Here is a 26,590-nt window from a genome sequence, read left to right on the forward strand (position 1 = left end):
TGCATTGGTATAATTTTTTACCATGATGAACAAAACTTATATGCGCAGCCAATCTATCCTTCTTATTAAATCTCTGGTGACAAATATAACAAACAAAATTTTGTCCTATTTTGATGACATTCCCTTCAAGGATACGATCAGAAAGTTCTTTATCATCAATAATGAGTGATGAAGCTGGTTTATCATCTGGCTCATGGTCTGATGAGGCTGAGTTATCTTCTGGTTCTTTTTTCACTGTTACAATGGCAGTTTTAGGTAGAATCAAAACTTTGGGGAATGAGGAAGGTTCAACTTTTACTGCTGTATAGTGCTCTACAGCAATCTCACTGTTGGTTTCAAAATCTTCATTTTTCTCTTCATCGCTTGCTATCTTGGACTCATCCACATCTTCTGGCATATCCTCATCTACAGGTTCAATCTGGTCTTCTGTATTGTCGACTGGCGTTTCTGTGGTTGTGCTGATCATCGTGTCTTCTTCTTGTTCCTCAGGCTTCTCTTGAATCTCCCCTTTCTCCTCCCTCTCATCACCACTACATCTCTCTACATCGACTGAAACATTTTCTGTTTCTTGGTCATCCGATTGAATAGAAAGGTTTTGGTTTTCAGCAAAAAATGAAGCAGAGTGTGCCCGAGGAATATACTCAGCTAAAGTTTCTTCTTCAGTAGCATGATCTTGCTGTACATGGTGAGCCAATCTTGTATAAGTTTCTGCCATGAAGTCACACTGTCTACATCTTAACATATCTGCCATGGTACACTCAACCTAGAAACAAATCACAGGTAACATTACAACAGTGATCTCCGTAGACTTTGGGTCAAGCAGGTTCAAAATTTACTGAGATAATGATTAGGTTAGATTCTAATCTTCAGTGTATCTTGCTACCTTTTTAACACCTGTCACTTTTCTAAATGTAGTCTTTGGTGGCGAGTTACAATGTACCTTGAAGTTAAAATATCTATTCAAGCAACCTGTTTTGTACACATGTACTTCTGATAATTGGTCACCTGGTGTATTCAGGCTCCATGCCAGGATTTCCCATTAACATTTGGCAGCCAAAGAAACAAATTAGTATGCACCAGAAAAAATCACCATGGAAAACTTTGAGTTTGTTTGCCTTTAAAGACATGGTGGTGACGGTTTGCCTGACGTGAGACCTCACAGATAATGAAACTTGTAAAACTCATACATGTACAAGATCACAGATGATGCAATTGTTATGAATAACATGGGAAGAATTCCATTATCATGGAGAAGACACCATTATGAGATGGGAAGAAATAATTCCATCGGTAACTCACAACTTTTACTTTTATATTTTTCCTAAGACTCTCTTACAGTCCTCGGAGCTTCGCATCACCAAAATTAAAAGAGTTTTTTGTATATACCGATATCATCTACTGTATAATTATTGTACTAAAATATCTTGTCATCGACTGAGCTTCGCAGACACACATCAACAAATGGTTAGCCCAATGTGATCAATGAAGGCGCACAGTACAAGGATATTCTAGTACAATCTATTATGCAGTAGTATACATGATATCAGTACATACAAAACAACTCCTTTAATGTTGGTGATGTGAAGCTCAGAGGACTGCAAGAGAGTCTAATTTTTCCTAATATCCTATATTGTGTACAACCATTACCCCTTGTGTGGACGTACATTTAGAATGGTTAACAGTATTAATACATTATGGAGTATGTAGTTTGTTTTGCCTCCCCCCTCCTTTTTTTGCCAAGATGAATTAGGCTGTTATGTATATTTGAAATTGTTGAATTGAAACAATTTCATTCTACTTTCATGCTTTTTTATTTGCTTAATGGATCATCCCTGAAAATATGAATTTAATTGAATTCAGGCATTTATGATGTTAAAACCTTTTTTTTTATTGTTCGATGTCAAGATCTGAAAATATGCTAATGATATGCAAATCAATACGTAATAACTCCAACTTTTCAAAATTGTGGAGAACCCTGATTTAGTAAGAAGTATTTTCCCCACTCTCTTGGTAGAAGACATGCTGCCTCTATAACTTATGGCACACAGGAATAAATAGTTGAGAGAACAGACTCTACCCTACAGGTCACCATTTGTACAGCTGGGAAGACTCAAAGGCTAAATAGTGATTCAAGTTTTGCCCATGGAGTTCAGCCAGTCAAAACAAATGGATCAAACCAGCAACTTTAGCATTTAGTTAGCTACTACATGTATACTGGTAGACTAAACAAGCCATCATAGATGACAAGTTGATATGCATGTGAAGATTATAGTGAACACATATTGCCTGGCCATGAGGGCTATAGCACCCGTTTATTACACCCGACGGACTGTGACTGTGAGTTACCAGAATCACATGCTATTTCCCGAGGCCAAAGGCCCGGTGGCCATATTGGATCGTATCACAACATAAATTAACATGCATATGTACGTAATACAACATTGTCCTTATACAAACTCTGAATGAGATCAGTTCAGGCATGTCTGCGTAATGGCTTTGGACGAGAAAAAATCAGAACAAAATGGCCGTCTGGTGGCCATATTGGATCGTATCACAAAATAAATTGACGTGCATATGTATGCGCCATAGCGTGTTGTCCTTGTACCAAGTTTGAGAGAAATCAGTCCCGCAATTTCCGAGAATGGCTCCAGATGCACCATCGTCACAAACCACGGTCTGTTTACGACAATGTTCTTAACGAGCCTCCCACTGGCCGTGGATGCATTCATATACATGTACTATATCCGTACTTATGGCATAGCTAATTTATTTGTTTTGTATGTAAACACTATAACCAATCAGATTGCCCCTTGCATACCACATGATATACAATGCCTTGGCAAGAGCTTAGTACGTACACTGAAAACTGACTTGACCAAGTTGGGTTCTTGATGCTGAAATTTTATTTTTGCCATCCTACAAACAAGATTGGATTGATACATGTATGAACATAAAATAATGATCTATAAATCTTGCCTTGAAGTGTCAAGCAGGGTTTGTGAGAGCATGGATTTGTTGTACCGTCAGACCGGGCGTCCGATACAATCGTGAGTTTGTAGCAAGTACTCAAGTAGATTAGAACATGGATTATCTCAATATTAGAGCTATGGTTACAACAAGCCAATATAGGCTGATTCAAGCGAGTTCACTCAAGATAAAATTAATTCCATTCACAACCTGTAGTTATTGAAGTGTTGTTGACCATACTCTTGATTTTACAAGGAACTGAACCTGGGCTGAACGCTAATTAAGTACGACCTTTTAGCACAGTGTCTTCAGGCACACGAGTTAGGAACACCGGGATGACTGCATTCATCACTGTACAGTACCTGTTTATCAGCCCTTAATGTAAATGTTCAACAAATCTTTCCCTGTTCTTATTTTATACTCTTTAACCCCCATCAAATATTGGTTATCCTAGTAGATTTAAATGAGACTAGTAACTTTTACTCGGGTCTTTAGAATCGCCCGTTCACATTCACTCAGTGCATGCATCTGTACAACGTTTGCTGTTCACGCTAGCTAGCTGTGTTGGACTCAGTTGATTATAGTCGCTAACACCCGGGCGCTAACCACAGCCTCTCTTACTGCAGCGTCAAAAATGTGAACGTCCATCAATTTCTGTTGTACTCCCCAGTTATAGTTTTTAGGACTTCTTTTGGGAAAGTTGTATGTGTGAGTACCCTGTAGTTTTTCTGCTTTGCCACAAACACGGCAGTTGCCATAATTCGCCATAACATGAGGCCATTGTTGTTATCTGAAGTGCATTCTTTGAGAAACAGACTTTGATTGGTCAGATTACCATTATGTTATTGATAATGAATATGTATTACGTATACATGAGGTACGGCTTTGACAGCCGTAAGATGCTAGAGTTTTATTTCGAAGCGTAGTGGTAGAAATAATAACTCTGGTTTGTGAGAATGATATGCACGGACGGACCCCAATCTACATGTATAAGTCCCCTCGGATTTCATCTGGTGGGGACTAATAAAAGAACTAGTCCTACACTAAACAGTATTGCTTTTGTATATACATGTAACAGTGTATGCCGGAACAGCTGCCAAACTCAGAATGAATTATCACATTGAGTCGTATCTTTGGTGTTTGTATAGATGCAGTACTGAAGCGGTTTCGCTATATCACTCTCACTATGCTGCGACCGCTACAGATCGCCCTATATAAAGCTCCCATCTAAAATGTGTTCAGGATCAAGGAGCATATTTTTAAACCGTTTTTTGTGGTAGACAATATCTTTCACCTCTTTGAAACCCGAGCATATCCTATATCACAGACTATAACTTCATCGTTCTCGATTGGATTAACGCTTCCTCAGTGTTATTTTCAAGTGAAAATCATAATACAATCTCGACGTTTCAGCTAACTTTTTAGATTCTGCGGTCATGTTGGCTAATACTGCGCATGCTCAATGCACTGGCACGACATTGTAATCAGTGTTTCCTCCGAGTCAAAAAATTTACTAGCAATTTGGCTAATTTGCCTCAAAATTTATTAGCCAAACCAGACTTTCAATTAGCCAAACTTTTGCAATAAAAATGAACCTATATAAATAAAGACAATAACGCACACTTGTATGCTTTTACTCTGTTTATTTACATACATTTTTCATGTCATGTTGGCAAACGTACGGTTCTCATCTTTGCTTCGAAGTTGTAGCACCAAACATTGAGGTTTTAATCAGTTCACATTGTAACTATTTTCTAAATCTCAATGTGCAGTGTGACCTGTGAAGTTTGAATATGACCCATCGTATGCATAACGTTTCAACAGTTTCATGTGCCCCATGACCATTTCCTGATGTGGAGAGCACGTCTTGGGTAGTTTGGAAACTACGCGATGTTATCATTACTTATCCACGTGATTGGTTACTTATTAACAGACGTGGTGCGAAAGGGTTTCCATCGATAGAACGGCCATTACGGCGAAGCATCTTCCCGCACGAGTGAAGCGATGATCGAATGGACCACATCGTTGGACAGTCTATGCTGAAAACTTCACTTAGATAAATTCAAAACTGCTACGTCACCATTTCATTCTCACTAAAACTGAAACTTTTTCTTTTTGAGCTTCGTTACTAGATCAAACGCATTACGTGAATTTACCGTTCACTACACCATGCTCTTCGTCTGGTTCGCACGTTATGTATCGTTCAAGAATAAACGAATATCTTTGTGTATTACAAGTTAACAGTTCTCCTGCATAGTGGAAGGGCCAGGTAATAAAGACGACTCATCTTCCATTGCCCCTTGCATGTAACGAACTACTTGATCAAATATTACAAGCATGGATCGCATGATCAGATGCTGAAAGTTTTACACAACGGAACTTGCAAGTTTGTTGGATGGGACGTTATTTGCATTGCTGATGTAACAATTTTATGATTCGTTTAACTTTTGAGGAACGCACAATGTGTACACTTCCTTCTAAATGTGATACAATATAGTTTAAATTACGGATATTCCACGTTGCGACAAAGAAACCACAAGCATTACGCATAGATTTTGTGGTGCCCTATTCTAAATTGGCTTCACAAGTTTGGCTAATTGTATAAAAAATATTCTCGCCAAATGCAGATTTTATTCGCATTTTGCAATTTGGCGAATGGGCAGTGAAAAACACTGGTAATACAATGTAGACTAGATCGAACGCAAACGGTAAGTTCACTACACCATGCTCTTCGTCTGGTTCGCACGTTATGTATCGTTCAAGAATAAACGAATATCTTTGTGTATTACAAGTTAACAGTTCTCCTGCATAGTGGAAGGCCCGGTAATAAAGACGACTCATCTTCCATTGCCACTTGCATGTAACGAACTACTTGATCAAATTTTACAAGCATGGATCGCATGATCAGATGCTGAAAGTTTTACACAACGGAACTTGCAAGTTTGTTGGATGGGACGTTATTTGCATTGCTGATGTAACAATTTTATGATTCGTTTAACTTTTGAGGAACACACAATGTGTACACTTCCTTCTAAATGTGATACAATGTAGTTTAAATTACGGATATTCCACATTGCGACAAAGAAACCACAAGCATTACGCATAGATTTTGTGGTGCCCTATTCTAAATTGGCTTCACAAGTTTGGCTAATTGTATCAAAAATATTCTCGCCAAATGCAGATTTTATTCGCATTTTGCGATTTGGCGAATGGGCAGCGAAAAACACTGGTAATACAATGTAGACTGCGGAGTAGCACTCTCGTGTTGTGGTTTGGAGTATTTGTTGCCGTTTTGAACATAAAAATGAACTGATTTGAGTATTTACGTAGTGAATTTTGGTATTGATGCTAAGGAATTGACTATTGTTATGAGAAAACCCTGGAAGTAATTGCCAAGAGATTTTAGATTAGCCCTGCTGGTAGACAGAATTGTAGCTTTGTTTTGGTTTGCAAACCCCGTAAGAGAAAAAATGCAACAAAAAATGGTGTCACAACAACATAAAATATGAAATAGACTAAAAAGCATTGTAAACAAAAACAAAGCTACAATTATTGCAGCTAGTGTTTGTACTGTTAATACAAGTAATTACCTTGAAATATACATGTACCTATTAATATTGAATTTTGATGGTAATATGATATTAACAGGAAGGCTGGTGAACCTAAATTACATGGTTTATGGCATATCATGTCAGATAATCACTAAAACACACCTGGGATGATTCCCAACTCAAATTTCCTTCAGATACGAAATAACCATAAGGGAATCATGTCAAATAAATATTTTTAACCCAATGAGATTCATCAGTTTGGTTTCACAACTTATAAATTAAAGGTCATTTTATCACAAGAATGAAATAAGTTAAAAATAAGGCTTGTTAAAATGTTTCTTCTAGACTCAATTGACTTCTTCTGTGAACTAAATGTTTCCACCAGGTGTTATTGAAATCAAGTAGTTATTGACAAGAGCTTAGAAATTGAGAAACTGAGTAGGATCCGGACGGAGAAGCCTACCATAAACTGGATGGGGGTTACACCTTTCATCTGAATATCATCACATGTTCTCAATTCTGAAGTTCTTGTCAATAACATTTTTTTGTCATTAACAACACCTGGCGAAAACATTTAGTCCACCAAAGAAGTCAATTGAGCCTAAGTAAAATATTTGGACACGGTACATGTACATGTAATATTTCCTGCTTGAGATAAAATATCTTCCATTTACATCAATGGAAACATTTTTGTCAAATGCTTTTGCTGTTGTTCATCTTGCAACGATCCAAGAATTTCACCTCTAATGCCGCAACCCTTACAAATGCCCTCATCAGTCTCTCTTAATTTGTCATTAATACACAATAACAATGGACTAGGAATGACAATTGACCTTACACATTCATGTATAGCAGGAACACTTGCATGCCATAGCAACAGTTCAAGATCAGTGAATGTACATGTAGATTATGACCATAACTTACCAGTCCCAACAATTTATGGTACTTACCAATAAACAATCTTTTCAATACAAGATTAATCTCTTTTTTTTTTAAATTACTATAATGATCACTGAATACTTACAAGGTTATATAATCAACTAAATGAAGTAATATGCAAGTTTGAATTACTTTTATCATCAAAGCCCAGGTTGGGTTTTTTGGTGTCAATTCAGCTACAATAGTCAATATAAAATGTGAAGACAAAACCATAGATTTACCAAAAAAATATTATAATAATGAAAAATCCTTACCGCTGTAAAGTGTCCTGTTTATTAGTTTGTAATATCTACCAGTATAACCGGACTTGCCGACAACTTTTTTTCACCTGTGTGTAAAGATGGAGGGAAACTCTAGTCATTAATATTCATAAGATTGTCTGGGACTGCAAAGCCAAGGGTCTTTACACGCCAGACATCAGACAAAGACATCATGCATATGGTCTCAAACGAAATGCCAGAGATTACTTATGAATGAAATGTGAGATATGTTTGTTTGACATTGGTAAATTCTCGCAATATGTTACGCACTGTTGTAATTTTGAGCTACGTTCTACACAAATGATACATGAAACGTGGTGGCTAGCTTGATCGTGCTAATGAAGACCGCCTCTGATGCTGTCAGCCATGTTGTGGGCTTACCCTCGCTTCTACAGTTAACTAACTCCAGATTCCTTCGATATAAAAGTTACTTTTCTATCCTTGTCGACATCCAAAATTACTTCTGCTAGGTAGAGGAAGGTATTTACCTTAGACTCGCTACCTCGTATGTTACGAAACGACGGACGATACGCTAAATTCACAACAACAGTACGGAGGTCTATCATTCAGGTGTAATCACTAGTGGACGCTTGGCGAGCAGAGGAGCGAATCATGTGATAGGGAATAAGTGATGTCATACATAGTCCACAACATGGCTGCCAGCTGGAGAAGCAGCGTGCCGAGTAGCAGGTAAAACATTGTTTACATTCTTCAACATCTTGCTTATTACTGCACATGTGAATGATGAATACTTCGTTCACATTTCGTATGAGTTTCACGGTCACTTTGGTGGTCATGCCTCGCGTAGTGTGAGAAGAATGGAGACCCGGCTCAGTGCACTGACAGTATGTGTGCAGATCAGATCTCGACTCCTCTGGCGAAACCTCACATGTTTACAAGTACAAGGTCGCCGCCGGAAGTGGTCGACAGCTTTCAAAAACAGTTATTATATTGGTCTGTTTGTGATGATCACTAATATGATAAATATCTCCCCCTAGTAAAGCCGTGTCTTCGAATAATACACTTTTCCTCTAATAAATGAGAAACAGACCTACAATGTCAATCCAGGCTTTGATTGATTTTGCTCCCGGGGTAGAACATGGATGCGTGGAGTCAATTAAGTCGTGTCATCATGGTGTGGGATTTAACTATCGCATCCCGCACAGTATTATGCAAGAGTGAATGTCAACCCCCACCCACCCCCCACCTCGGGGCATAGTGGGGGATTTGGAAATTAGTCTTATAAAATTTGTTAAATGCCCCACCCCCTGGGGCAAGACATTCTTGAAAATCCCCACCTAAAACAAGTACAACTCCCAACATTTCCCCCACCCCAGTGAGTGGGGCATTCAAAAATTCTGACTGACACACAACCCCTCTTTTACGTCCATGAAAATGACTAGGGAGGTCAATATGAGGCAATTGCCCCACCCCCTCGGGCATTGTTTCATGGCAAACAAGGTCTAATCCCCCACATTTGTCCTGTATCGCCAGAGGTGGGGTCCCTCGGGCATTACATTGACTCGTGCATTACTAGTACTAGACACGACTTGACTCTAACTTCTAAGCTATCAAACCCCTACAATGGATGTTTCATGCTCACTCATACGTCCAATCCATGGTGAACCTATGCTTATGCTAGGAACCCGGGGCTTGTCCATAGTCTAGAGTTCAGAATCACTTGGCATTGTAGGATCACAAGCTCATTAAAATCTGACGTAGTGAACTTAGGGAACCTTCAGTAATTACAATGAGGGAGGGCTGGAAGAAATCAGGCCTGGGCCGTTGCGTGAAATATGACCATCTCCTGATCACACGGGAACATATTATTGCTTGGATTGCCGTTTTCTTAGGAAAATATCGTACAAATTCTGCTATTACAAATGTATCAATATCTATACTATAGTAGAAATATTAAAGGGTGGACATCGGGAACATCTTCCCTCCCTTCTTTCAATAACCTTTCAAATATGAACAAAACATGCACACAAAAATCAAAATTGCCTATTACAGAGTGGAAAATATGAAAAATATGATGTAATAATATACACAGGTGTCAAATTTCATCATAATTTAACCAAACTCTACAATAATGTTTTTAATGTTATGATGAATATTAAAGGGACAAAATCAAGAGTCAATATCTTTATTTTTAACAAAGTTGCAACAATATTTCTACAATAAAGAATTGGATGAAAAATAGCCTATATGTCATCAAAACTTATGGACATAAGATGTTTGATTTGGATTTTATGGTATAAGACCCCGGATTGAATGTTTGGGGGGTTTATGGTGTAACACCCCGGATTGAATGTTTGGGGGGTTTATGGTGTAACACCCCGGATTGAATGTTTGGGGGGTTTATGGTGTAACACCCCGGATTGAATGTTTGGGGGGTTTATGGTGTAACACCCCGGATTGAATGTTTGGGGGGTTTATGGTGTAACACCCCGGATTGAATGTTTGGGGGGTTTATGGTGTAACACCCCGGATTGAATGTTTGGGGGGTTTATGGTGTAACACCCCGGATTGAATGTTTGGGGGGTTTATGGTGTAACACCCCGGATTGAATGTTTGGGGGGTTTATGGTGTAACACCCCGGATTGAATGTTTGGGGGGTTTATGGTGTAACACCCCGGATTGAATGTTTGGGGGGTTTATGGTGTAACACCCCGGATTGAATGTTTGGGGGGTTTATGGTGTAACACCCTGGAGTGGATGTTTGGGAGTTTATGGTGTACGACCCTGGAGTGGATGTTTGGGAGTTTATTGTGTAAGACCCTGGAGTGGATGTTTGGGAGTTTATGGTGTAAGACCCTGGAGTGAATGTTTGGGAGTTAATGGTATAAGACCCTGGAGTGAATGTTTGGGGGTTTATGGTATAAGACCCTGGAGTGAATGTTTGGGAGTTTATGGTATAAGACCCTGGAGTGAATGTTTGGGAGTTTATGGTATAAGACCCTGGAGTGAATGTTTTGGGAGTTTATGGTATAAGACCCTGGAGTGAATGTTTGGGGGTTTATGGTATAAGACCCTGGAGTGAATGTTTGGGAGTTTATGGTATAAGACCCTTGAGTGAATGTTTGGGAGTTTATGGTATAAGACCATGGAGTGAATGTTTGGGGGTTTATGGTATAAGACCCCGGAGTGGATGTTTGGGATTTTATGGTATAAGACCCTGGAGTGGATGTTTGGGGGTTTATGGTATAAGACCCCGGAGTGGATGTTTGGGGGTTTATGGTATAAGACCCCGGAGTGAATGTTTGGGATTTTATGGTATAAAGGCCCAGTTACACGATGCAACTCATGAAGCAATTCGTCGCATGCGACAAGGCTTGCAACTGTGACGGGAGCGCGTACACGATGCAACTAGTTGCATGGTGAGTCGCAAGAGCTAACTGTTGCACATGCGTAAATATATAAAAGTTACAGGTCATCGAGGTCAAGTCTTCTAGCGGCAGGAATATGGCAAAAATGCTATGAAATTGCTAATATTTACGAATAAAATGACTGAAAACTTGTTGAGGTATCGATAGTAAAACTCTATTCAATTCGAAGTTTGTTCATGGCGATGTTGATCTTTCCGATGTCGCTACTTGCATTCAAGTTGGAAATAAAATGATATTCAGCGGAAATCAAGCATTCATAGACATTGTATACTATTTATAAGTGGTAATCGTGATGACGAATCGAAATTATATTTAAAAAATACTTGCTGAAATAGAATATTTATACTAAAAACATGGCAGCCATAACATTGAACGTCATTTGACACGTAGGTATATGTCAAAGGTTATTGCTTGCGACGCGACGAAGTGGTTACACAGTGCAACTCACGAAGCAACTCGAGAAGCAACTTGCGACACGTCGCAAGAAAACCGACATGTTGGTTTCGTTGCGACGCACCAGGCAACATCGCAAGACCCTGCGACGGGGTGGCTACACGATGCAATTCGTCGCATGCAACGAATTGCATGGTGCGTTGCTAGTCGAGTTGCATCGTGTAACCGGGCCTTAAGACCACGGATTGAATGTTTGGGGGGCTTATGGTGTAACACCCTGGAGTGGATGTTTGGGGGTTTATGGTGTACGACCCTGGAGTGGATGTTTGGGAGTTTATGGTGTAAGACCCTGGAGTGGATGTTTGGGAGTTTATGGTGTAAGACTCTGGAGTGAATGTTTGGGAGTTAATGGTATAAGACCCTGGAGTGAATGTTTGGGGGTTTATGGTATAAGACCCTGGAGTGAATGTTTGGGAGTTCATGGTATAAGACCCTTGAGTGAATGTTTGGGAGTTTATGGTATAAGACCCTGGAGTGAATGTTTGGGAGTTTACAAATGTATGGTATAAGACCCTTGAGTGAATGTTTGGGAGTTTACAAATGTATGGTATAAGACCCTTGAGTGAATGTTTGGGAGTTTACAAATGTATGGCATAAGACCCTGGGGTGAGTTTTGGGTTTTTATGGTATAAGACTCTGGAGTGAATGTTTTGGAGTTTATGGTATAAGACCCCGGATTGAATGTTTGGGGTTTATGGTATAAGACCCTGGAGTGAATGTTTGGGAGTTTATGGCATAAGACCATGGAGTGAATGTTGGGAGTTTATGGTATAAGACCCTTAGTGAATGTTTAGGAGTTTATGGTACAAGACCATGGAGTGAATGTTTGGGGGTTTATGGTATAAGACCCTGGAGTGAATGTTTGGGAGTTTATTGTGTAAGACCCTGGAGTGAATGTTTGGGGGTTTATGGTGTAAGACCCCGTAGTGAATGTTTGGGAGTTTATGGTATAAAACCCCGGAGTGAATGTTTGGGGGTTTATGGTATAAGACCCCGTAGTGAATGTTTGGGAGTTTATGGTATAAGACCCTGGAGTGAATGTTTGGGGGTTTATGGTGTAAGACCCCGGAGTGAATGTTTTGGAGTTTATAGTATAAGACCCTGGAGTGAATGTTTTGGAGTTCATGGTATAAGACCCTGGAGTGAATGTTTTCGAGTTTATGGTGTAAGACGAGGTATGTAATTCACCCAAAACTGACCAAGTACGGGCAGAGTTACGAGCTCGTAAGTCTCAAGTACGAGTGACGTCTGAACTCGTAATTTCCATATACGGGTGACGTCATACTCTTGCAGTTGGCCTAATTTTCGATGAGTACGCAGAGGACTCACGCTTGTCGTATTCCGCGAGTACGTGGCGAATATCTGAATTGATCGGTCATCCGAGCTGACTACGTGTCCCACGAAAAAATTTGTTGTTCTGATATCAAAGTAATGTTTCGGTAAAAATTTGAAGTTTGATGAATGACGATCGACTTGTGAATGAGCGCGGTTTGTCTTGGAGCTACAGTGTGCATAAAATCACTGTCCACCACTTGAATGACGTGAGCAAAAGACGACTGCATCGGGTGCATTGGAACGATCACACCTTCAATAACATCTCAATAAAGTTGTTCTCCTATTGACCGCCCCGTTGTCTTTTGTATGATTCATAAAAGATTTGAGATGATTGTGAAATGGTGAGAACGGCATGTCACACTCTGACTATAGTGGCGACTTTCAAACAACTTGTCGGCATGAGATGTAACGCAACCATTGATGATTGACTGTGATACCGAAAAGATGATTGTCGGTCAGAAGTGAAAGGAGTTTCGTTTCTTTTTCCAATAAAGATTTTCAAAGGTGTAAAACTTTTTCAGCTTCGGCCTACCTATAAATCTGCGATGTCTAGGAAGGAATCCTCATTCGATCGTGAACCTTAATAAAGCCGAAAAAGATGTCCCGTGTGAACCAGTACCATTGCACGGCGAAGCGGCAGCTATGCTTTCTCCGTGTTTGTTATGGCTAGAGTCGCAGCCTGATTGTGAACCTACCCAGTTGTTATTGCTCCGTAGTTTACCCAGAAAAGCGGCAGACAGCCGTGCAATGAAACAGAAACCCCTGACTTCGTTTTTCTGAACTTTATTTTTTCTTCTCATTGAGTGGCTAAATTGCGGACACATCGTTTTATACACATTGATACAATTTGATTACATTTACATGTCAGTGAACACTATTTATAGATGCAACCATGACAACAATACGTTCTTATCAGCTGTCCACCACGTCGTCGTCTTTCTTGTAAATACGTTTTTTGATTTATTCTACACATATTCAATTCAACAATCTTATATTCAACTCTGTATTTAGTTTTAGTATTAAATAAGTACAATTCATTAAAAAGGGTTTCTATGTAGTACGGTACGTTTCATTTGTCTGAGAGTGCATGTAACATGTGTAAGTGTGATATGCAGCGTACGTGTACGTTCATTCTGTACTATGAGTGACGTCACTCGTACTTGAGACTTGCGAGCTCGTAACTCTGCCCGTACTTGGTCAGTTTTGGGCCAATTACTTACATGGTAAGACCCTGGAGTGGATGTTTGGGAGTTTATGGTATAAGACCCTCAAGTAAATACAACAGTGATATAATGATATGATGATGTTTAGTGCAAAGAGAGAAACAGGAATAGGCACCACAGAGAAATAACATTGATTGATTGATTGATTGATTGATTGGAAATATTTATGCCTATCAATTATGATCACACCAATAACAACTGTGAAATAATGGTGTATAATTCAAAAGTTACAAGAATGAGTACTGTACATAGCACCATTCCAAAAATTAACAGCTGTGCCTAGTAACAAAGACCATGGACATAGCAACAGCCAAGGTCCAGTGCCTTTTGATAAGATTAAAATAAAGTGCAGCATTCAAGTGAATGGGCATTAAAAATAAACAGAAAGTACATAGTAACCATGTACATGTCCATAGCAACAACCAAGCTACAGTCCCTTTTTTTTTCTTTTTTTTTTTTTGTGCTGGCAATTCCTCCCAGCGATTTTCTGTTATGCAGACAAATACACACAAACAAACAAACACAAATGCTACAGAGATCCATTCAGGTTTGGGACTACGTGACAGGGCTACATTTGTATGTAGCATGCTCTATATCACGTTGCTGTGGAACTGTCAAAGCTTTCCCAGTCAGTCCACAGGCTATCCCAGAGTCACCCAGGCCTGGCAAACATAGCACCTACGGGCTCCGTGTGAGTAATCGTCCCCGACTTTTCGAGTCATTACTCCAGGAGTCCCCCCAAATTCGCACTCGTCTTGTGAGTGAGACACGGCTGAGTGATACAGCCTACCCATCGAGTCTGTAGAACACTCATCCTGGGTTTGGGTCGGTCACAGAAAATCCCTTGTTTCCAGTGGGATTCGAACCTGTGACCTCCCGACTGCTGATCCTGAGCGCTAACCACTACGCCACAGGGAGCCGGTTACAGTCTCTCTTACAAAGATAAGAACCACGATGAGTCTGAATCAACATACTAAGACTGGCTGATGTCCTGCCAATCTAAAGGCCCGGTTACACGATGCAACTCGATGAGCAACGCACCATGCAATTCGTTGCATGTGACAAATTGCATCATGTACTCACTCCATCGCAGGGTCTTGCGACGTCGCTAGGTGCGACGCAAGGAAACCGACATGTTGGTTTTTCTGCGACTCGTCGCAAGTTGCTTCATGAGTTGCATCGTGTAACCACCTCGTCGCGTCACAAGTAATAACCTTTGACATATACCTACTTGTCAAATGATGTTCAATGTTATGGCCACCATGTTTTTAGTATAAATATTCTATTTCGGCAAGTATTTTTGATATAATTTCGATTTATCACCATGATTACCACTTATCAATAGTATACAATGACTAAGAATGCTTGATCTCCGCTGAATATAATTTTATTTGTACCTTTAATGCAAGTAGCGATGTCGGAAAGATCAACATCGCCCTAAACGAACTTCGAATTGAATATAGTTTTACTATCAATGCCTCAACAAATTTTCAGTCATTTGATTGGTAAATATTAGTAATTTTGTAGTATTTCTGCCAAATTCCTGCCGCTAGAAGACTTGACCTCTATGACTTGTAACTTTTATATATCTACGCATGTGCAACAGTTAGCTCGTGCGACTCACCATGCAACTGGTTGCTTCGTGTACGTGCTCCGTCGCAGTTGCTAGCCTCGTCACATGCGACAAATTGCTTCATGAGTTGCATCGTGTAACTGAACCTTAACCTTTCAATGAATGTCAGCATCAATCAATCATTGCACAAACAATGCAGTTGTGCTACACTTTGTATCATTATATCTATATTTTTAAATACAGAGCCTTGTAAACAAATTGGATATGTCAGTAAGCATGAATACTGGCAAAAGACAGTGGTGTGAAAGTGATGAAGATGATATTGGGTGTGACGAAGAAGACTGGGGATCTCCTGCTGTCTCTCATGATTACCATGGAAATCTGAGAACAAAATCATCAACAAAATCTCCCACAGCAAAGAAGCAAAGGATAGTGTATGAAAAAAGTTGGTGTTTGTTTGTTTGTTTGTTTGTTTGTTTGTTTGTTTGTTTGTTGCACTTACAGTGTACAAAAATCTGCATGTAGTAGCAGTAAAGATAAAATTGTCCTTGTCAATTTAATGTAGAATACAGTTTATAGATAATATAATTATACCCCAATATTTATCTTTGTTCCCCTGATTAAATATATGTTAAGGCCCTGACAATGAGAAGTGACAAAACCATTGCATCTCACAGCATCAGTATTACTGTCTGCCTCAATGAAGATAGATACATGTTTCAGAAAATAGAGAGATTAAGAAGAGCTTACAATAATATGGCGACAACAACAACGACGTGATGACATGAAACAGTTTCTTATTGGCATCTAGTTTTTATGGTACTGTAAAAGTGATTATGGCTTTTAAGACACACAATTTTGACAACTATTTACAAGTGACAAATTTAGCAAATTTAGTTTGCATTCAGTTCTTTATCATTAATTTGTTAACTTCCCCTTTTTCCAAACTAAGCAAATTGACATAGTCAGAGGAATAAAAAGCAAACACAATCAAGAGTCTCACAGTCTAGTCATCCCATTCTTGTAACACTGCATGCAGTGTACATGCATCCTACCAGATAGGATGCTGTGAATAAATTCTTTAATTGCTGCAATTTTGTGTTTACAAAAAAATATCTGTTAAATTGAGTGCAACCTAAGAAATCATAAGAAATGTGACTTCAAGGTCACCACGGAGCACTGTGGCATGGAACGTTTCCGCAGACAGAGGCGATAGTTGCATGATGTTTATCTGTTGTACCGCAGGTATTTCTAATGTAGATTTTCAGTATATCCTAATGGAATCGTACATAGTTCTTACAAATTAGCTAAAGTATATTTTTAATTAATTCTTGGTGAAATTTGACTGCAAACTGGGGTAATTATGCCAAAATATGCTCCCATATTCACTTAGGAGACACTTGTTGGTTTCTCATCAAAAAGACAGCTCACTGACTAGAATGAAACCTCTCTTGTGTGCAAATTTTGGTGACTCACAGCACAAAATGATGATTGCATTGTTGGGTCATTCATTGTTGCGTCATTCTCATAAGTTCTGCTTAATCTCTCTAATAATGTAATCATAGCCTGATGTAAGAAAAATGGGGAAAGTATTTGTGGTTCTGAACATTTAGACTTGTATTTTGAGCATCAGAGAACCACTGACTTTAAAAAGTTAGTTGAAGTAAAAAGCAATCTACGAAAAATGTCACTAAATTTGTACAGAGTATATAATGGCATTATGTATGTTTTGAGAGGTTTCCAAAAAAATGAAACTTATGTTTTTGTAACAACAGATGAACCTTAAAGTGGTCATATGTATGAGGATTGGGGTATTTATTTTGAATTTTTAACTTATAAAACAATTTTACTGTGGCTTCCTACTTGAAATATCAATGTGAGACAACATATTGTAAGTCCTTGTTTGTCACTCAATAACATGCAAAAAATTAATAAATGTATAAAATGTTTGTTATTGCAAGTATAATAACTAACTTTTTACACATATTTCATCGTTGCAAACCACGGCCTCTTTTACGGCACTGTCCATAATGTGCTCTACGAAGTTCACGGAAGAAATAGCAGCTCTGGTTTGCGAGAATGACATATTTTGGCTTTTTGCAATGTATTGAGTTACAAATACAGACTTCCAAAGTAGGGAACCATAATGAAATTGTTTTATAAAATTAAAAATCCAAAAATAAATACCCAATCCTCATTCATATGGCTACTTTAACATTGAATAATATGTTACTTGCATCATAATTCTTTACAAAGTTGTAGGAATTCATTACGTGTTCATCTGAAGTGAATTTTGTTCTTGTTGATCTCCCAGGTGGTGATGACATGTTACAATCTAGGCTACGTCACAGCCGTACCATACTTCACATTGATGTTGATTGCTTCTATGCACAAGTAGAAATGATCAGAAATCCTTCTCTTCGAGACAAACCACTAGGTAAGATGTTAAACATATCAAAATATTCTGTTTGCCCAGCAAAACCAACAATAGGGATAACCCTATTGAAATGTTTGCCCAGCAAAACCAACAATAGGGATAACCCTATTGAAATGTTTGCCCAGCAAAACCAACAATAGGGATAACCCTATTGAAATGTTTGCAGGTGTTAAAGCAATCCTTGACAAGGAATAACCTCATTGAAATGGGCTTGCACATTTTCCAGAAAAACCAATAAATGGATAACCACATTAAAATGTTGAACAGTGTCATTAAAATGGGAGAAAAACACTAGTGAAAGGATACACACATTATTGGGCTGTATAAGTCCTAGACAAACGGCGTATGGGTGACCCTATTTTTTCTAATGTTTCTCATCATTCTTTTCTCGGCAACTATGGCTTGGTCAGTCAATTAAAAAAAGGGAAAAGAATATGTTCTTCATGTCTCTTTGCCTTCTTTTTATTGGATTCCTGGTAACAAGTGCTTTCCCAGCTTCTCTAAACAATTGGCATGCTCCCCCCCCCCCCCCCCTGAATAACTTCCATTATGAAAGAATTGCTCTAATCATGAACAAATGTCGTCATCACTGCCATGACTGTGGATGATGTCTACAGTCCTGACACTTGCTTATTCTTGCCAGAGAGGGCACTATTCTACAAAATATTAAGGGTGGGTGAAAATAAAAATATTTTATCATTTTGATCTATGAGCTGAAAATTGAGACAGGGTCACCCTAATGCTACGTAAGAAGTAATATGTGCTGTAAGAATCCAAGACAACTTGACAACTGTGGCCTGTGAATGATATGTTTCAATGTTGTACAACTAGATTTGTACATTATTGTGCTTTTTAGTCAACACCCAGATTTGTCTTATGTATTATTAGGTTTGTTCATTTGAAAATATTTGACAGTGTTACCTCTAGTCACATCCGCTTCATATTCCATACATCAGTTATTCTACCGTGCCATTGTCATTGTATTGTTTTCATTTCTGTATGTAGGTATTCAACAGAAGTACATAGTAGTCACATGTAATTATGTAGCCCGACAGCATGGAGTCACAAAACTAATGGGCATCAAAGAAGCGTTCGAAAAATGTCCTCAGTTGGTACTTGTCAAAGGAGAAGATCTGACTCATTACAGGCAGTTCTCATATAGATTAACAGGTATGTCTGTCTCTGCTATCATTGTATATTCACTGTCTCTCTTGCATTGATTGCATGGCAGATGTTAGAACCACGGAGAATATTTAACTTTTAAGCTATTGATATTCTATTTAATTATTCTCTCATGACGGACAGTTCCAAGAAATCAGCTGCTAAAGATACCATCTAGTACAAATGTTCAGTCAATTTGGTATCAGAGCAATGTAGCTGTAGATACTGTAGTTTTAAATTACAAATGCACTGCTATTCATTTTTTTTTAATGGAAAAGTGGTACTGATCATGAAGGCTTTATACAGACACTATGATCATTAGCCAATCTAGATACTACAATTGTACTTTTGTTTAGCATATGTTATATTATCTAGTAGGGTGGCACCAATGGTCAAAGTGTGAAATGTAGCAAAGTGGTAAATTACTGCATTGTCATTACTTTCTGCAATTTTTCGTTGATATTACTCGTGCTGGTATAATTATGTTATTCCCAATATGTGTCTTTATTCAGCCAGAAAATATTCATGTTTTGTCACTACTCGTCTATTTATAGGTCACTTGTATTTTCCTTGGCTGAACGAAGAAAAATATTGGGGAAATATAAACATCAAATTACTTAATTATTCATATAAAAAACCATAAAAGGTGGACAATATACTAGTATTAGTCTCTCTAAATATGGATATTATGTCATAGTCTGGAGGTTATCTGTGGCTTTGAATCACTTCGGTCTATGAAGCTACGTGTAGCCTCTAGACTAATTATGTCTACATCAATGATAGTTGAATGTATAAACAGTATTATACAAATTAGGACAGAAAGACGTGTACTCAACAGAAAGGTGAAAGTCACTGTCTTGTGGAATGAGAACCAGAGTATATTTCCCTTCAAGAACATAAACATACTTTTGTCTTTTTTGCTACATTTTAGTCTAGAGAAGTCTATTGTTAATGGTGGTAGAATAGAACTTCAATACAATAGAACGTCATGTAGTTTGGCTTAGAATATAGAACTCTATGGATGTTGTAGAATAGAACCCTGTGTATGTGGTAGAATAGAAGTCCAATCTACTCAGTTGATTCACAGTAACCTTGGGATATTATGTTTCAGATTTCCTTCAACAGTATACACCTTTAGTAGAGAGACTTGGCTTTGATGAAAACTTCCTGGATATCACCGAGTTAATACAAACAAAAATACAGTCAATGAACAGTGATAAACGGCCAAAGTTTATGGGACATTGCTATGGATACCAACAAGATGAAGGTCAGTATTACAAAAAATCATGTTTACATTATACATTGTACATGCATTACTGAAGTTTGAAAATTTTAACTCAGTCCGTGTGACAGGCATTTTCCATTGCAGGGCCTGACAATATGGTAGCCTGAGGAGAGCTATTTTTAGTCTAGGACAAGTAAAAAAAACGTCACGAGTGTGCTGACCAGCTGCCAAACACAATGACAGTAAATAAATTATTATTACACACAGAAGTCTGACAATGCTTTGTTATTTTTATAATATTGTATATTTTACATGGACCAATGGGTTTACAAAGGACCAATGTGGCATGAAACATACTGTTCAAAAATTTAATACAATGTATACAGTAGTGATATTTTGTTCATTTTACAATAACTTTGGCATGCTGGTTATGGCTGGCTTCCTTGTTGTCTGTGAGGTTTGTTTACAAGGAGACATGCAGTGATCACATGATACAACAAGCAAAAAATGCTACTTTTGGTGAAAAATATGCTAGCATATATCTGAAGGGCTCTCGACCAATCAGAAGGCAAGATTGATGACAGGGGTATAGGTCACGATTATTTTCTGGCTGAATGAAGAAAAATACTGGGAATAATACATATTACATGTCCCCTGTCGCTGGATAAATAGTGACAAAGCCCATCACTCATATTTTCCTTGACTGAATGAAGATAAATGTTGGGGATTAATATCTAAATATATTATTCTATAATCACAATCTCTATCAGATTAGTATGTTTTTTGTTTGGTTGTTCACCATAGAGTTATTTTATTCAATTTCAGATGTGTCAGCTCTCTGTACATGTGGTTGCTATGAACGTTTAATGGTTGGTTCCCAGATTGCATTTGATATTCGTCAAGCTATTTATCAAGACATCGGACTGACATGTTGTGCTGGCGTATCACATAATAAACTAATGGCTAAATTAGTTGCTGGCACACACAAACCAAATGATCAAACAGTGTTACTGCCAGACAAGACAGATCAACTCCTCCTTAGCTTGAATAAAGTACGTCAAATACCAGGTATGACAGAGTCTTGAAGACAAGCTTCGTAGTCAAAGTATATCACATGCCACTTACAGACAGAATCATAGACAAGTATCTCAGTTTGAGTTTGAGATGTAAATTAATTTCTGTTATATTTCCAGAAATCATAGCATTCATGTCACTTCTCTGTAACAGCCTGGGAGAACCCAGTAGCTCAATTAGTAGCCCAGACCTATACACTACTGTACTACAAGTATCTTGGTTTCAGTTTTATTATGTCTCGCATATTAATTCTATTATTTTCAAGAAATCACAGAATTAAATGCATTACCCTAAAATGGCCTGGGGAGAACACTGAATATTAAATGATCTCATAGGATGGAATCCACTACTCTATAAAGGTCTGAGTAGAACCCTGATTATTACTATATTAGGTGAAATCATAGGATGGAACCCACTTCTCTATAAAGGCATAGGGAGAACCCTGATTATTAGGTGAAAGCATATGGCAGAACCCACTACTCCAGAAAGGTCTAAACAGTGAAATGAATTAATTCAATGTACTATAGTGAGTACATTTCTTTTTAATTGCTTTTATACTATTATTTCATATTTTTCTTCACAGGTATTGGACATACTACGGGTAAGAAACTGGTTGCCATGGGAATACACACAGTCCAAGAGTTGAAATCATGTTCCATTGAAATGCTACAAAGTGAATTTGGATACAACTCAGCTGTTACAATGTATCAACTTGTGCATGGTGTTGATGATTCACCTGTCAAAATGACAGCTCCTCCTCAGGTATTGAGATAATGTTTCAGTTTGATATCATTTTGAAATATACATTAGAATTATTATGTACAGTCTTGTTATCTGCTAGTATATGCAGTGTAAAATTCCCCAAATTGGTATAATTAATGAAGAGAAATGGTCAGTAAATGTCTTAGATTACAACATACATGTGCAATGATGTTTACCACTATTTCAGTACTATTGCATATGAAACAGTCTGATGATTGGTCCAGACCCAATCTGATTAAAATCCAATGTAACGCACACAGCGTGATTTCTTTTTGGCTGTTACGTTTACTGTCATGAGCACCCATTATGTACATCTTACACCATAGGTTTTCCCGAACGGAACCCAATCTCGTACTGATGACTAACAAACCATAATCTGTTTTGTAATGTAACAATCAACATTTAAAATTGAAAGAAAGAGAACCATCAAGCAATAAGGATAACATCGTTGTTTACGTCTGCGCTCTTTCCTTCAGCTCTTTTCGTACAGAGCACTCTGAAGTATGTACCCATATGTTTTAGTGCATTATGGGTTCTCATTCGTTGAGTGAATTCACTCAGCACTAGTGTGTGGCTCGGGAAAACCTATAGTATTGTGTCAGATATATGTAACAGGCACTCACAAGAAAACAACCGACAGTAAACGTAAGAGCTAAAAAGAAATCACGCCATGTACACTGCATCGGATTTTAATCAGATTGATCCAGACCAGACCACTTTGGGTATTACTAATCATCATTGTTCTCACCATTTGTAATGATATGACATTCTTCTGTAGTACAAGTAAACAAAGATTCAGTAAAGTTGTAGGAATGGTAAGGTGTAAAATATGATTTTAAGTTTCAAAAAAATTGATGATGTAATTTTGTGTTCTGTATTTTATCGCACAGTCTATCAGTGATGAAGACTCATTCAGGAAGTGTAGTACATTGACCGAAGCCAAACAACACATGACAGGATTACTGCACAATGTCATTACAAGGTAATTAAAGGGGAACACCACTCTGGGAAATAAAGACATTATCATAAACTATGGGTTCTGGAGAGTCATTTCATGATTTTACATCACATACAATTACTTGTGATTTCAGAGAAACATCAAGTTGATCTTATGCTTTTATAGGGGATCTTTTCTGTGGGACATTGCATCATGGGAGTCAGCAGAAATAATGTTTTAGACCCCCTAACATCCAGCTGATTTGTACCACCCACTACATATGACTACTGTTTTACACGTTCAAGCTAGGGAGTTGTAGTTAGGGTTAGGTTAGGGATAGGTATAGGGTCAAACCCCCTAGCATAGTTGATTTGTATCATTGACAATAAGTAGATAAAACCTGAACGTTAACATATGTTTTATTTGATTGTTATCAGAATGATGGATGATGGTAGAACACCACATACACTGAGAGTTACTGTCAGGAAATATTCACAAACTCATAAATGGAGCAGAGAAAGTCGACAGTGCCCAATACCAGCAGATATCAATGCATTCTTCCAGCAAGGTTTGTAAACAGTAAAATTTGCAGTAAATTTAGAATTACTTACAGTTTATCATAATGAATAAAAGTTACAGGAGCACTCAGCTCTCTAGGTTCAGGACAGTCCTCTCAGATCATTGTTTTCAAAAGTTTATATATGATTACAACAGACAGCCTACTACTGGTAAACAATTATCTATACTTTGTATGAACAAGATTTCTATTTGCCTGTTGGAAAAAAATAGAGGGATAATATGGAACTATATCTCAATACATTGTACATGTGCATTAGAGTGATTAAAGGCCCAAGATTCAGTCCCACATTCTCACATTAATGTTATCTTATCAGTGGAGACATAAGGATTACATAGGATCATTCTTTTGTTTGGAAGTAACTTTTTGTCTCTGCCTAAACAACTATTGTTCACACCTAAATTTTTATCCTAATCTCAACTATTGAGTAGGATTGCAAAAAGATGGTCTCTGTGTGTCAATATAACCACTATGAGGCTAAGGTCATTTCTGTTTGCCATTTGCATTATTCTAATATACCCAAAAATGTAAACCAAAGATTAATTTCAAAATCGTCATTTTATAATTTGGAAGTTACTATTTATGAATGGATTGTACATGTCAGCAAGCTTCTATGCATTGATATCCATACCACGAAATGTCAGCTGAAAATAGAAATCAGTGAAGAGAGAGGGTGTTTCCGGTAATGCTGCCTCGGAGCTAGCCACATTTATAAGAGTGTCATGTTGGCCCCAAACAGAAAGACACATAAACACACAATGTCCTTAGACTTCTTATAACAATATTTGATATCTTTTGGATTCCATTCCATTCTATTCTCTTCTTTTCTTTGTTGATAGATACTACAGATAACGCTGTGCTACTCAACAAACTTCTGGAACTGTGTGTCACATTATTTACAAGAATGGTGGATATTAGCCATCCCTTCCATCTAACTCTCATCAACATTTGTTTTGCTAAACTGAAAGACAAATGCAAACCTTCCAGTACCATCCAGTCATTTTTCACTGCCACTACAGTTTTACCCAACTCTCAGAGTACTTCTCAACTGAACAAAACCAGAAGTCATGACAATAGTGTTCCTCTGGTTCAAGATCAGTGTCTCAAAGACCAGAAGAAATCCATTGATAAAAACTTCAATACATTGCTGTTACAGAAATCGCAAGGAAACAAATTCAGTACACTACTACTTTCACAGACACCACAGAGAGACAATCGTGACATTGATCAGCTGTGTGACTTCACTGATGGTGATGATAGTATCCCCTCATCACGTTCTCAAGCCTCTAAATCTTTCTTTGAAAAGAAGAAATTTAATGTGAAATCTCAAAATAATTTGTCAACTATATTTGACTTGCCAACAAAAAGTACAGGCATTGATGCTACAAGACCACAGGATTTCATAGGCCATGGCATGGCAACACAGAGTATAAGCAGTGTGGCCATAGACTTACCACAGGGACTTGAAGGCTATGGCATCGAAACAGAAACAGAAAGCACAAATAGTGAGATTGCAGACTTATCTCAGGAACGTGGAGGTCATAACATGGCAACAAAAAGTGCACACAATGATATTACAGATTTACCACAGGGCATAGATTCAACTGTGTTTGCAGAATTACCAAGTGAAGTACAACAAGAGTTGTTAGATAGATGGAGAGAAGAGAAGAAAAATACATCTAATGGCAGTTTCAGTGGTTTGGCACAATCCTCACAACTCTCCAAAAAATCAAAACAAAATGGCCAGAAAGTTAAGAAAACAATTGTAAATTACTTTTCAAAGAAATAATATTTATAATAGAACGATGTGGATAGAGAACTCGGTATGGTATTATTAAGGTAGAAAGTCGATAAAAGAAAGTAAAACTGTCAACCTCTTGATTTATTCCAAAGTTGTGGTGCTCAGATGACATTAATGAGAATAACACACTCTTACTGTGTGGTTCAATTTATATCTGGCCATAGAGGGCATCGTTTGAAGGAAAATAGATCAGATTCCATACATACATGTAAGGGTCAGTCAGGTCATAAGAAACAAATGAATACAGGGTCAATCCTGCATCTCATATTTCACCCTATGCTAATAGGGCCACTCTTAATTGCCATGCAAGTAACTTGCATGTCATATTTCACCCTATTCTAATAGGGCCACTCTTACTTGCCATGCAAGTAACTTGTATGTCATATTTCACCCAATGCTAATAGGGCCACTCTTAATTGCCATGCAAGTAACTTGCATGTCATATTTCACCCTATTCTAATAGGGCCACTCTTACTTGCCATGCAAGTAACTTGCATGTCATATTTCACCCTATGCTAATAGGGCCACTCTTACTTGAGATGCAAGTAACTTGCATGTCATATTTCACCCTATTCTAATAGGGCCACTCTTACTTGAGATGCAAGTAACTTGCATGTCATATTTCACCCTATTCTAATGGATAGGCTTTGTCAGCCAGTTCATTTGTTTACTCAATTGCATAGTGGTGTTGCAGTGATGATGCAGTCATTGACATGATGTCGATGGTGTACCAAGACCTCATCCCTCTCAGTAATTGCTAACAGCATGTTGTTCATTGGTTATATTTGAATGATAACTTTTGGATATGTGCATTGGACCAACCTGATAAAAGTATTCAAGGAAACTCAACCACATGTAACATAATACTAAAATTTGTGGTCCAGAAAAAGGCCGATGTGAAAATGTATGTTTTGACGATGTTATGT

General features: G+C 38.0%; 1 protein-coding gene and 1 long non-coding RNA gene across 2 annotated transcripts; one reads left to right on the forward strand and one right to left on the reverse strand.

The window, feature by feature from the left end:
- Positions 1 to 722: 722 nt before the first annotated feature.
- On the reverse strand, positions 723 to 8,308 carry LOC144443285 (uncharacterized). Its single transcript, XR_013481680.1, has 3 exons — positions 8,206 to 8,308; positions 7,712 to 7,785; positions 723 to 763 (listed from the first exon to the last, which is right to left on the reverse strand). It is a non-coding gene; the product is annotated as an uncharacterized LOC144443285 (long non-coding RNA).
- A 52-nt stretch (positions 8,309 to 8,360) lies between these two features.
- Positions 8,361 to 26,287, forward strand: LOC144443523 (DNA polymerase iota-like). The gene is made up of 10 exons (XM_078133039.1): positions 8,361 to 8,407; positions 15,934 to 16,135; positions 18,005 to 18,127; positions 19,133 to 19,297; positions 20,400 to 20,555; positions 21,339 to 21,581; positions 22,171 to 22,349; positions 23,240 to 23,331; positions 23,724 to 23,854; positions 24,703 to 26,287. Exons 2-10 carry the CDS (start codon positions 15,955 to 15,957, stop codon positions 25,650 to 25,652), a joined length of 2,220 nt encoding a protein of 739 aa, XP_077989165.1. The 5' UTR covers positions 8,361 to 8,407; positions 15,934 to 15,954; the 3' UTR covers positions 25,653 to 26,287.
- Positions 26,288 to 26,590: the final 303 nt, after the last annotated feature.

The sequence above is a fragment of the Glandiceps talaboti genome, chromosome 12 (genome assembly GCF_964340395.1).
Source record: "Glandiceps talaboti chromosome 12, keGlaTala1.1, whole genome shotgun sequence".
Lineage (NCBI taxonomy): Eukaryota > Metazoa > Hemichordata > Enteropneusta > Spengelidae > Glandiceps > Glandiceps talaboti.